Source organism: Ochlerotatus camptorhynchus, unplaced genomic scaffold, assembly GCF_037179485.1.
Source record: "Ochlerotatus camptorhynchus isolate MF236.1 unplaced genomic scaffold, CSIRO-AGI_Acam_v1.1 ptg000652l, whole genome shotgun sequence".
NCBI classification, from domain to species: Eukaryota; Metazoa; Arthropoda; class Insecta; order Diptera; family Culicidae; genus Ochlerotatus; species Ochlerotatus camptorhynchus.
In genome coordinates, this window is record NW_027041131.1 from 146071 (window position 1) to 159786 (window position 13716).

Genomic DNA, 13716 nt, shown 5'->3' on the forward strand with positions numbered 1-13716 from the left:
CCACAATCTACTTTACTTTTACTGGGCTTCACAGAAAAAAATAAATTTTAATATCACATAAAAGTGGATGCACTTCAATCGTGTCGAATACACTGGAGTCGCTTTTTACGCGGGTGATACGTCCCGCGTAAAAAAAAACCGCGTAAATTCCGGAATCCGCGTAAATTCCGAAATCCACGTAAAAAAAAACCGCGTAAAAAGCGACTCCAGTGTATATGGTGTATTATTACTTGCCAAAAAGGACAAAAATATCATTAATACAGTGCATGAACTGCTTTTACTGCATTTGTTAATTGTTGTGGCCATAATTGGATGTAATATTAAAATTATTTTTTTGCTGTGTTCTCTGAGCTTTTCATATTATGGAATCAGAATTGCTTTTTTTCTGCTTACATTGCTTACAATAGGATCTGTTTACGAACTCGTATTTCACAAAGCTTCTTATAGCCTGGTTGTGACCTAAAAGTTGACTATCTTCCACATCATCAATGACGTTTTGCCTTTGTTGCGAAAGGCTATAATATCACTAGAAAAACAAACTTTCGACCTTTAAGGCCCGGGAGGACAAGTGTCATACACCAGCTCGATGAACTGAGAAAATCCCGATGGTTTCGGGATTACCATTACCATACGAAAAAGTAAAATTTACTGCTACCTTTTACGAGATAGGCACATATTGACGCTATAGGGATTATTCTGGGGATTGTATAGATATAAATATTACTGAATGTTGCAGTAAACTATCAATACCCAACAAACTACTGTTGTTAAGACTAACAGGACACACTGAACATCAATATGCAATGTTAACTCAGAAATAGACATACCTATGAATTTGCGCAGCACCGGGTGGTACACGTTGCTGAAATGACATCGTTGGAGGAGGCTGCGGCGATGGGCCAGTGTCGGCCCTCTGGCCTGGTGGCCCAACCTGCTGCACAGAACGTATAGCCGCTTCCATCTCATTCCGAAGTCAGCATATTTTTCCTCAGTTGTTCACACAGTTGATTGATTGAAATATGATTTTTTTTTTCTTTTTGCCTCGTAGTAATTATTCTTCTTCACTATCTTCAAGCTCGGCTGCCAAAATTGTGACACTCACGAGCTTCGAGCATCTTCACTATCGGAAATATTTTCCACTACACTTTCCGTTGATAGACTTGCTCAGGCCGAATACCACTTATCATGAGCAAATGATTTTTACTTTTTAGCACTAGAAACAGCAGATTTTTTTTCTTCTCTTCATTAAGACAGCTTTATTTCATCACTACATACACTATCGAAGGGCGTAATTCACTTATACATTAGTACGTCATAGCTACTATGTTTAGAAAACTCACTGAATTTCACTTTTTCATCTTTCTTCTAATGAGCTGCTTGCTATACACAATTATTTACAGAATTTTACTTTCACATCCAGTACACTGCCTCATCGATGGTGTGGCTTGCAAGGACGCATTATTCCATGAAACGTCGATTGTTTCAAAAATTGCAACAACGAAATAAAGACGATAATCACCCGGAATCACCTTTTGCACCTGCAATCAAGAAAAAGAACCCGCAATTAAAAACATATTCCAGACACAAATACACAAGCACCGAAATGTGATAGGTTTCAGGTCGCGCGAGAAATGTGATTTTCGTGACTCAGCAGAACATGTTCACTGTATTCCCGGGATCACACGAGCCACATAGAGCAGGCCTGACCAGACCAGAACGGGGCGGGTAGGCAGGCAAGTTTCGTTCACGAGCACACGAGGTTTCAAACTTGTTTATCCGATAGTCACACAATTATAATCTTCATTTTCTTTGTCTTTTTCTTTCTTGCAACTTTCTTCCACTCAATTTCGGGGTCATCCGTAGCGGGGCGGGCTGACTGGCCATGCACCTTCTCTGCTACTCTCTGAACCTGATCAATGCCTTCCATGCTGAGTTCCCCTCGTGTTATTTTTCCCATTTATTTTTCATGTCTCTTTCCACTACTTTTCGTTTGTGTTGATAACCAGAACTCCGTTCTTTTTTTATTTTTTTCTTATTCTACTTACTGCCACTGAAACGCCATAAAACTCCAGGAACGAGATTCTATGGCGTTGCTCTTTCTTGGCATCGGATTGTACGTATACAATTCAGCGAAGACGAAACATTGGTTTTTTTCGTTCAGTAAGAAATGGAATGCGTGCCGAAGACCTGGAGCGAACAAGTCCACGAGGAACGAAAAAGTTGTAAGGAGTTGTTCAAAAATAACGTTCATTATCGAAGAGGGGGAACCTACTTGCTGGGAAAAGGGACAAGAGGGAAAGCGGGTAAAAATGCGAAAAAGTTGTGGACGTCGTTTTTGTATCGCCACTGAGGCTAAAATGTATAGTGAACGTCAGTGTTGTATCTGTGGATAATATTCTGGGTATAACAGGGCGTGTACAGTTGGGACATGAGCTAAAAACTTGAACTATCCCTTGAATGTTTTCTTTTTTTTTTTCTCAGATGGTCAAAAAATCGAATTACCGGTAGCCAGATTTTTTGATGACTTTTGGGCTCTTGTCTTCTTTTTCATATTTGGCTACTAGGTCCCAACTGGAACTTTTAAGCATTCTATGAGCATTTTGAGCATCCTAAGCCTACTCAGATTACCGGGGGTCCAAGGTATACCATTTTTGCATTGCTATTGTCAAACAAGCCAGTAATTTGGCAAACCACAGAATTTCTTGACCGAAATTTTAAACTGCAGCCTCCACTACGCTCCTTCTTTATATGAAGCTTCACCTTCACCGACTCAGCTAAGAAAGGTTCCTTATCAATGCGAATGTAATTCTTGAATGGTACGTATGTAATGTGTTTTTAAATGGCCATTTACGGTACACAAATTTCAATAACAATAAAGGAAAGGGCTCACAAAATGAATATTCACATAAATACATTGATAGGCTAGGCTAACGGAAAGTGATCCATTTCCAATTTCACAATCTTAATCACTAATGGTAAACACGATTGCTAAATCCGTACAAAAAAAAAACCTAAACTGAACTAGGGCAGAGAACTACTTCGGCCTAATCGCCAATGTTGGGCCTATCGAGCAGAAAACATAAAATAAATCCATGATTGTCGGCGTTAACAAGTCAATTATGCGATTGGTACGATACTTTAGTTCAAAAGCTACCGAACGAAGTCATTAAGAACGCGTAATATGAATGTTTGAACCGATTATTCTCATAAACAAAAGAAGTGTTCCGACCAAATCAATTTTTATATTCAGCCGATAGGCCGAAGTGAATTCAATGACGTTTGAATGCGTTAGACAGAGTTTAGAAACCGTAGGCCGAGTTTGGGGTCAATAAGCAGTGTTATATTGTAAACAATATCTCAACAATTTGTTACTCTCTCGGGGGCGACCCCAGCGTAGTGGTTAACATCCATACCTCTCACGCCAAAGTCACGAGTTCAAATCTCACCTCGGACAAGTCACGAATGACCCAAGAGTGTTAAAGAATAGAAAAAAAAATTGTTACTCTTTATCAAATCTTATGGTACGTACGGAAAGTTAAATAAATTTAGAATTTTGTGAAACAGTCCGCTTGAAAAATAAAGACAAAGGGCGGATTGTGCTTAGTAGGCTCAACATTAGATCTAAGAACAATCAAGAGATAATTCCAACGGAAACGCTGGCAGATTACGCAGGGGTACCAGCCGAAACGCTGACAAAATGGCAAGACAAATTCCGATGATAGAAAACAAACGTCTAATCGCGACTAAGGCACATTTAAATCTTCAGAGAATGCCTACATAATAAAAGGCCTATTTTTTGTATTGATTTAGCATTAGGTTCTGGATTGAGAAAATCATATCCAACATAAGAATACTAGAAATAACATAAATAACATTATGCATGGGACGATAACAGTAACTATAGTGAACATTTAGCAAAACAGTGTTTTCATGTCTTCAATGGCTACACACTTAGAAATACCTAATCTCACACGTGACGCAATCCAACTTTGACATAAAGGATGAGACGTAAACAAACATGTCATGTAAAATTAAGTGCTCCGAGACTGAAAAGTTCTAAAGTACGTTTGATTGAGCGTCTATTATGACTCCATTTTATGTCAAAATTTACGCTCGTATATGTCAGTCCCAGAGCACCTAAATTTACATCAAGTGTATAATTTATATGACTTTGAATGACCGATTGGAAAAAAGAAAACTAAAAATCACTACGGACTATTTATAAACTACGTAGACACTTTGGCCCCACCATATCCCTTAGCTCAGTCGGTAAAGGGCGGTCCGGTCTCGGATTTTTTCGGGTTGAAATTTTTTCCACTTTCCTGGGCATATAGCAGGCCTGCCCAACATACGACCCGCAACCTCATTTTGTGCAACCCACAACGAGTTTACATAAAGTCTTCCTATTCGACCCACGAGTTGTTCTAATCTCGTTCATCTTTTTCAGATTTCGGTAACAGTTACTGAGATCAATATGCAACCAGTGTTGGAGAGCCGCCAATAATTTTAAGTTTCTTATAAACAACTAATCAGCTGACCGCTGTTCTTAAAAACTAAATAAAAAGTAGAATTTGGAAACATTGCTGAACCTTGAGGAGCACAATTTTTTTTAACAGTTCCGGCAACATCTATATAACTTATTTCAGTCATAAACAAGTTGCTGCAACTTTTCGTGACGCCAGTGAGCTATTTAGAAAGATCTTTCCTTGTTTTCTTTATTTAGTTTGGAAATTTTTAATACCTGATAAGAGACACAAAAATAAGCGTAAAACCGCGTATTTTAGTCACATAGGGGAAATGTATGTAATGTCGGCCTAAGTGTCCCTAATTTGGGCCCATACATAAATCCAGCAAGCGATTAAATTTTCAATAGCAACTAAAAATATCCATTAGTACCGTCCCAATGACGCGTTCATCTAGATAAAATTGATCAATAGCAGATTTTTAGCGATGGGCCCAATGTTAGATCCATAGGCCAACATTAGAGCCCTTTCCCCTACTTAATCATGTTTTAATGTTTAAATTCTGATAGCTAATGCAATTTTTGCATGCTAGGCTCTTTTATTACTTTGTCCAAAATCAGGTAATCTGATTGGAAAAATATTATAAACGTACCGCGTACCACCCAAAGAACATTTTTTCTTAATTTGGCACATTAAACGCCACTGTTGGGATGGCCTGGCATAGAGTGTGATTGTACTTGCCACACAATTATATTAATGCAAAGATGGTACTGGCTTAGAAATCGCTCAATGTGAATGTGCTCAAAGAACATTAGACAATCGTCCATACTTTTTTTTCGGAAACTTGTATAGACCGTGACTTGATCACTGAGAAAAGTAATTCAAGAACAACATGTGAAAAGGGCATACAAGCTTTTTGTAAACAAACCTTCTTATGACCCATATGACACCAACGCAAACCATCAACATTAGCGGGTCAGAGAAGCATTCCCCTTCCTGATGATATTGATGGTTTGCGTGGACGACCCTCGGTTGGCGAGAAAAGGGCCTACAAATGATTGTTTACAAAAAGCTTGTATGCCCTTTTCACATGTGGCTCTTGAATTATTCACCTCGTCTAAAGCTACGCCTACACATACCCCTTTTCACATGGTAACATAATTTGATGAAACTAATAATGTTAAATTTTCCATCCTTTTTCCAAAGTTAAGATTGCACCCAATTTCCACCACAATAGCACCATCTGACTACAACACTGAGCAAAGCAATGCCTGGCCCTGGACAAAGCTCCGTTATTTCTTCTTCAGCGCAAAGTTTGTCTGCAGAACCAACGCACATTTCGTTTTCATCGTTTATTGCTTCAATTTGCCCCTCTCATGCCCTCCTCCACCAGCCATCTGGGCGGAAAGTTACTGAAGAGATTCCGGTCGATTCTCTTAAGAAGGACGAAATGTAGGTACTAAAAGCGAAGGCGCACAAGAAAATTGCAACTGCAAAATACGACCAAAAAAAAAAAGAAGCGGTCGTGTTATAAGCATACAGAGAGAGGCATACCTACATGCCGTGTGTGTACACAACTTCTCGACTTGAATCGCAAACACCAAACAGAGCCAACATCGCCAAAAGCCCCACAACAACATGCTGGCAATGTCGGTATGAATAACGAGACACGGCGCTATTGGAAATACTTGTGGGTCGGCCATTTTGTTGAAATGTTTATAAAGATGACGACGATGGTGACGGTATTTTGGTTCACTATTTTTTATACATTATTTATTTCAAGCATCAATTAGGCACGTACATTACACATGCCGAAAACGCTTTTTTTCGCATACAAACAAACGAAACTGGCTGGCTTACTTTACAATTCTCATGTGCCAAGCTTGTCGATGGGAAGCACATGTTTTTGCCAAAGGCAGCAAACTATTTCCGAGCTAAACTTGTTTTGAGGCCCCAATAAAGTGAATTGAATGTATAATAATAACAACAGTAATAATAATAATAAACGCCCCGTAGTGCGATCGATTGCTGAATTTCCAAGGCAGCCCCATTTCGACGATACGATGGTAGAGAATGAAACCAGTGCCAAATGTTTCGACGTGGAGCATGTGAGAGGGGATGGAATGATTTGAGAGATCGGGGTGAGCAACAACGACGTGCCAAAACCCACCGGACTGCAGAAATGCGGGATGAAAAGAACGCAATCAACTCGCATGAGTCAGTCAGTTGTACTGCCCCTTTGTCGTTCGTTAATGAACCAGTAAGAGGAAAAACGACCCTAGAATCTTACGGATGCCAGAGTAACGAGTTTGGCTGTATGACTTGAAGGAACTTGGATTAGCTTAGAAACCATTTGGTAGGTCATTTCTCAAATTAGCAAAGTCATCATCTAATGGCTCCAAGAGTTGGAATGGCTTCCTTTGTATACATATAGAGAACAATAAATTTATCGATCATCACTTTCGCTTACGATGGTTTGAATGCCGAACAAACTTTTCATATGTTGTTCGAACCTTCACAAAATCATCTTTCATATCAGCATGACGTGGTACGTCCACATGATGTTCCATGATGGAATGTTCCTACAATACAACAGTATTTTATGAAGTTTGTTAACATGGAAAATTAAACCCAATTTATGATCACCATTGAGTTCTGGCAATAAATAAGCTAGTGTATTAGGATTTGTGATAGTTATGAAATTTACTATGAATATGTTTTTAATTATAGGGAGCAAAACTATTTCACAATTTTGAAAGTTTACATACTTTATGATTTATACACACTAATCGAGTCAGTACGGTTTTACTGAGTTTTTGAATTGCGGAACTGTTCGGTAAAAGTTTAAAAAACTGTGGAAAATTTATTAATTAGAAAATTTGCTCTGAACTTGTATATGCTTAGTTATGTTAACCCCATTTAATGATAGAAAAAAAAATTGGTCGATTTCATTGATTCCTTACGGATAACGGTCATTTGAATTTTTACCGACTTCTTCAGTAATTCAAAAACCCAGTAAAAAAATACTGACTCCTGCAAAAAAATCTTAGTGTGTATGATTCACTAGTATGTCATTAAATGCAGAGGCGTCACGTGCCTCATTTGTTTACCTGTGCACCAAGCTTTGTTCGTTATTAGTATACAACCACATTAGTTTTTGTTTTATCTTTCAATGCTCCATGAATTCAAGGGACATATTCTCCATTACATTGTTACATTGACATTGACAGATTCTCTTCATCGACTTTCTCTTTGTATTCCCACGGCCATGTAAAGACATTCCTAGGTATTTTCAGCACACAAATCGATACAAGAAGCTTTTATCTAGCTTCTGATACGACAAACACGACAAGAAACGGTTATGTGGTCAAGTTATTAGGGAAAGAGAAAGTCGACGAAGAGAATCTATCAATGTTACTTAGGACCTAATGCAAATGATAACGTCCAAAGCGTACCAGACTGCTGTGTCCGTGTTGCTTCCGTTTAACGCGAAACTGCTGAAAGCTTCAATTAAAACCAGTGGTGCAAACCGCCATGAATTGTGGAAAATTTGTGGTATGTTTCAAGAGGATAGAAGGTCTGCTTGGCTTACATCAGGCATTTGACCATTCACAAATTTGTCACCCGCCACCCGCTTAGAAATCAATGCATTAGGAATTAGGCAGACCATCCGAACTGAATTTAACCCTTTTTGAAGCAAACCAAGGTCGAAGATTTAATTGAACCACACTATAAATAGTGTATTCATGGTCAATTGTGGTCTGGAGTAAAGAAGTACAGCTATAATGTGTCCATTAAAATCTATAAAAATCTAAACGCATTTTTTTAAATTATTTACACCCGTGTCGTGCACAGGTTGCACATGTGGACGCGACGCCACTGATTAAATGTTTAGACCATTTTAATTATAAAAAAAAAAACAATACATTTTCTAGTTATATTAACTACATAGATGCTCTTTTGTATAAATCTGTAACTCCTCAAGTACAGCACTGAAAACGAAGTTGACATTGTGTGTGTGAGGTGAAAAATGTAAAAGTGAGTTATAATTATTTTTAACAGCATAATATTAACTTAAACTATCCTATGGCTGTTAAAACAGGTAGTTACAAACAGCGTAGCGTGCTCCTCAACTTTGTTTATTTTAATGTTATATGAAGTTTACAACACACATTTTTCGGGCAATGTTTCAATATTCTAAAAAAAAATCTAAATTTTCTGTTTTTAGCCTATTTTTTACTAGGGAAGCACATGAAGGCTAGTTGGAGTGATGATATAGAGAAACCCGGTTAAAAATGGGGTTACAAAAAATATCCTCAACATTTCAAGCATTGTCCCAAATTTTAACACCGTACTGGGCAAATCGAAATGAGTACAAGGGGACAAGTTGAAATGGTGGATATCCCATTATCAGTACAAGAAATCACTTCAATATGTTGAAGGATAGCCAAGAAACAGCGATGCGTGACTTTTAAAAATCTACAGCATTTAAAAAAACTATTATTTTTACCATAGAAAAGGGAGTTCGAGTTATCTTAAGTATAGAAAATCAATTTTCCACCATCACACTAAATCCATCGGTTAATTTAGCAGGTTAAAAGCACATTTAGCTTGTTTTTGACTGTGTACAGTAATATTTGGCTGTATAAGCTGTTCTGTAGCAAAAATGTACTGTAAACCCACAAATAGTATGTGGTAAATCAATTGAGGGTATCCTATGATCATATGACCAAATCAATTTATTTGTAATTGTGTTAACTGTCAACCATAGAATGTATGGTAATTTCATTACCATTTCAAAGTTATATTTCTGCATTGACTGAAAACACCACCGTGTTCATCGGGGGATACTTATATTCCCATCAGGGCACACTGGGCCAGAAATGCAATCTAGCAGAGCAAAATTAATAACTCTGAAACGAAGCATTTCCGCGACTTGGTGTCTTTGATAAAGTTTCTCACCATAATAAGAACCATCTATTGCCATAAATAAATAGTTCAAAACTCTTCCGCAAAGATAGCGCCACAATCTAACTTCTTTCGCTGACGTTTTGGAGACCTGATGTATTGGACAAAGTTGTTTGCCTTGACAAAATAAACAACTCTTTTGAAGACGTAAAATTTCCACAGCCTACTGGCCGCGAGTTATATTAAGTTAAAAAAAAAATGTCGAAAATATGGTTATGGTACGGAGAAAACACAATGCCGTAAATAATACAGTACACAAGAAGCTTTAAAACACAGCACTGAAAAAAAAAACCCAAAGGAAAATTCAATTTTCATCAATTGAGCAAATTGAAACCGTTTCTTACGAAAGAAGATAGAGAACGGCAAAAAAGCCTATCGAAATAAGTGGATTCAATTGGATATGAAATCAATGCCAGTCATAAAGAAAAATGTTTCCACCCGGTTGCCGTCAGCAAATTTTCCATTCGGCCTCGTGGAGAGATTAAATTGCAGATATTCCGGAGCCGAAGCGACCCTGTCGTGCACCTTGTCTTGCTGACCAAACCTAAAGAATATGTCGGCAGATTGAATCTGAAACACATACACACGAAAAAAGCAGGAAACAGAACTATTATTTAGACAATTACGTAATTGCAGAAGCAACGTAATGATGTTCGTTCATAACAGCGACAGTAGAAGGCCATCTTCAGCAACATGAGAAAAACTCCAAGTGGCCAAAATAATAATAACACTAACATCAACGTTAGGAGGAAAATGGAGATGCCAGCTCCATAATCGTAGCAAGAATATTACGCTGGAATGGCAATAATTTTCGTAATTCAAGATGTTTTATGTAGGACACACCCAGACATACTTTCGCTTCCCTGCTGAGTTTTGGTGCTAAAGTGCTGGTGCTGCTGCTGCGTGCACTGATGGAAGCGAGCCAAAGCCCGACGATCCGAACCAACACTTTCCGAGTCAGCGTACGAGCCAATGTGGCCATCCGTCGTCGTCGTGCCAGAAAGTGTGGGAGTGGAGATGGGCGATGGCGCAAGGGTAGTAAATAAAACGTAATAAATTTTGGCATGATTCTCTCTACCCAGTCAGACCAATCCGGCGCACAGAAAGGGATTGCTTGAAGGTTTTCCGGAATTTTGAAAATGTTTCGGTTAGTGAGGTCTGGCAAGCTATAACCAAAAAAAATTTAGCATTGAATGTAACATTCTGCTGGTTACAACTGAAGATAGGAAGTTCAGTATTTTCAGATGATGAATTTGAGAATTTTGGGGACCATCATTACTATTGTTATAAACAATATCAACGTTCTCCAAGCGGGATTTCAAGATAACTTAAAGCGTGGGTTTTTGACAGTTATTATAGCACTCTTCTTTTTATTTCTGTATTGATGCTCTTACACGAGCTTTCGCCTACTTAGTGTTCTTGAACCACTTCCACTGTTATTAATTGGGAGCTTTCTATGCCAGCAACTGTACGAACTATGTATATCGCACACTTAGATTTTTTACAGGAGTCAAAATTCACATTACCGTAATTCGTAAAGATTCGATAAAATGGACGAATTTTATTTTTCCTTACTAAACGGGGTTAACAAAACTAAAGTCTGTAAATTTTCGTAACACATTTTGTCAACTTTGAATTTTTCACAATTTTTTAAATTTTACCGAACAGTTTCGCAATTCAAAAACTTGGTAAAAATTACTGACTGGATAAGTGTATGTTTTCCAAGCAACCCAAAAAAATCTAGGCCGAACCGGGAATCGAAACCCCCGTCTCCGGCTTGGCAATACCCATCTTGATGTCATATTTATATTCAGATCGGTTCTAATGCGCACAGGATATTCTAGTTTCACTGATGTATTCATATTAATTTGCTCGCGTTATTAAAATCGAAGAACTGTAAAAAATGCGACGTCACTGCCCATAAGCTTTAAAAAGATGGATGTTTGCAAATTAACAGTTCAAATACAAGAATGGATGAAAATGCCCGAAGGCCTTTCCTCAAAATTGATGATTTACGATAGCTAGGTTCTCTGTATTATAATTAATATTCTCCTAAAAAAAACATTTTAATAAGATAGTCAAAAACTTCAAAATTTTAATAAGATAGTACAGCTATACTTAAAATAGACTCAAATCTGTTTTAAGCATCGTCCATAATTTTAACCGTGTGATCTAAAATTGTAACCAAGTTTAGTGCAACTGGTTTAAAAAAAAACTATAAAAATATGGTGGTATATATTGACATTTTTGTAGTCATCCTAAATGAGGACAAACCCGAAAAACATTTTTTGTATGAGGATACATCATGTTTCAAAGCATCGAAGGGCCAAATTATAACACTCAAGGACCTACTAATAAATAAATATTTTTAACTTTCTTTTATAACTGCTAAACAACATCCGAAAAGTTATCATATCAGCTCATAAGAAAATATATATCCTCACTTCTTATAAAAACAAAAATTAAAGAATTAAATTGAATTGACCTACAACTCCTTGAAATAATTTTTTTTTTTTCGACTTTTTTCTTGTATCGCTACATAATTAACAAACTAATCGTATTTTCCTGCTAATCCCTTAGTTACTCGTGTACATATTCAACCAGAATACTTTTTATTTGGTTATGCAATTTCAATTCGTTATAAATTAGGAGTAATTGCATTAGAATTATCTGTTTGCTATTTGAAATTCAACTTCTGTAATAAAGAATGTGTTTTGCAAAAAAAAAAATCTGATTATAAAACTATAACATTGAATATTGCATTGGAAGAGTAGTCGAAAGATTGGATTGATTTTCTTACGTAACATGTTAATACATATTCAAAGTCCATTCTAATGAGAAGAATTTATATGAAGTTTGGAATTAGTTATAATATAGTCCCGATTCATAAATATTGAATTTTATAGATTACTTATTGAAACAAAGTCAGTCCATTTTCGAGAGCTCATACAGACAAGCCTTTAAAACCACATGTGTTATATCTTTTACAATGCGTGCCACAATGTGGTAGGAACATGGTGGAGGTCCATATGGTGGATAACTACCCGAAAATTACACAACATGCGATCAACATTCATGATGCAAAACGAAGAACTACACCGAATTTAATCTTAAAGCCAATCGCTTACAATCACATGGGAAAAAGATGACACATATGCCACAGGAAGCACTAATAGCCAGTCACATGTTCGGGATTGCGTTCCGCAGCACACTCACCAGCTGGTGCCTTCATAAGCAATAGATTAATTCCAATTCACTAGAAGTGATATTATCGAATCGGTTTGAACCGGATCAAATCCAGAATTCTGCCCACAGTAGGTCTTGTTGTTGGAAGAAAAATCCACGTCGTCTCTGCCATTGCATTCTGCCAGTCACATTTCTGAATACCAAAAAAAATCACACTTCTCACGCCACTCACTATCACATTTCAGGTCGAATTTTGGAGCATTAGCATTTGGCCAACTATTACACTCAATTCCGGATCCTGGCCGAATTATTTTGGAATCACTAGATGCACCTTATTTTGGTTGCAATCACCCTCAAATTTTCCCGTTTTCCAAACCCATCACTCACTTCATCCTCCGATCGCGAAATAGACACAGAAATTTGCCTCTTTTCTTCTTCTGCTTGCTGCTACTGATGTTGCTGCTATTGTTGTTGTTGCGTTCTTCTTCCCGACCTCGCCACCATTCCCTTCACGAGTACTAAACCGCACAAAACCCGAAAACTCACGTTCGTTTCTCTTGGATTAAAAAAAATCAAACTCAAGCACTGAAAATATGAAATTCTTCTCTGATGGGACTTCACCCTGTCTGGCAAAATAGGCAGCACACTCTTCTGCGCTTCAAACCCATCAAAAAGGAAGAGGAACCGAGCGAGCAAGGAATCGAAGAAAAAAAAATATGTGAAACTCACAACACACCGATTATTCCGGATGCGACCGAGCACACTACTTCTTGCCGTTTTCCAGGGTATGTCGAAGGTATTCTCCTTCTTGTCCGGCGGATACCGCTCCTGGAGTTCCGGAACACGCGAAAAATCACAGCAGAAACACAAATCTCGTAGCTCGTCCGTGTCGATGAACCGCGCTTAGAAGGTGAAAAATTACGTGGAAAAACAAAAACGTCTATGCCAAGAGCGCTACCAAAGTGCTGATGTACACACACGCGACGGCGGCCATTTTCTTTTTCCGAACATCAAATCGCACTCGGCTCTCGCAGCAGCGACTCGCTCTCGCCAAGAATGTATATGTTAACATATACCATCTTGCACCAGCCCAGCATGC

General features: G+C 37.9%; 1 protein-coding gene across 7 annotated transcripts in view; it reads right to left on the reverse strand.

The window, feature by feature from the left end:
* Positions 1–13286, reverse strand: part of Smr (Smrter) — a 137890-nt gene extending 124604 nt beyond the window's left edge. For 5 of the 7 annotated variants that reach the window (XM_065237864.1, XM_065237863.1, XM_065237861.1 and 2 more), the window contains exons 1-2: positions 13005–13286; positions 828–1538 (exon numbers count right to left, since the gene is read on the reverse strand). In XM_065237864.1, coding sequence (XP_065093936.1) covers positions 828–961 — 134 coding nt within the window. In that variant the 5' untranslated portion in view covers positions 962–1538; positions 13005–13286. The other 2 variants (XM_065237858.1, XM_065237859.1) reach the window with 2 other exon arrangements.
* Between the last annotated feature and the right edge of the window lie 430 nt (positions 13287–13716).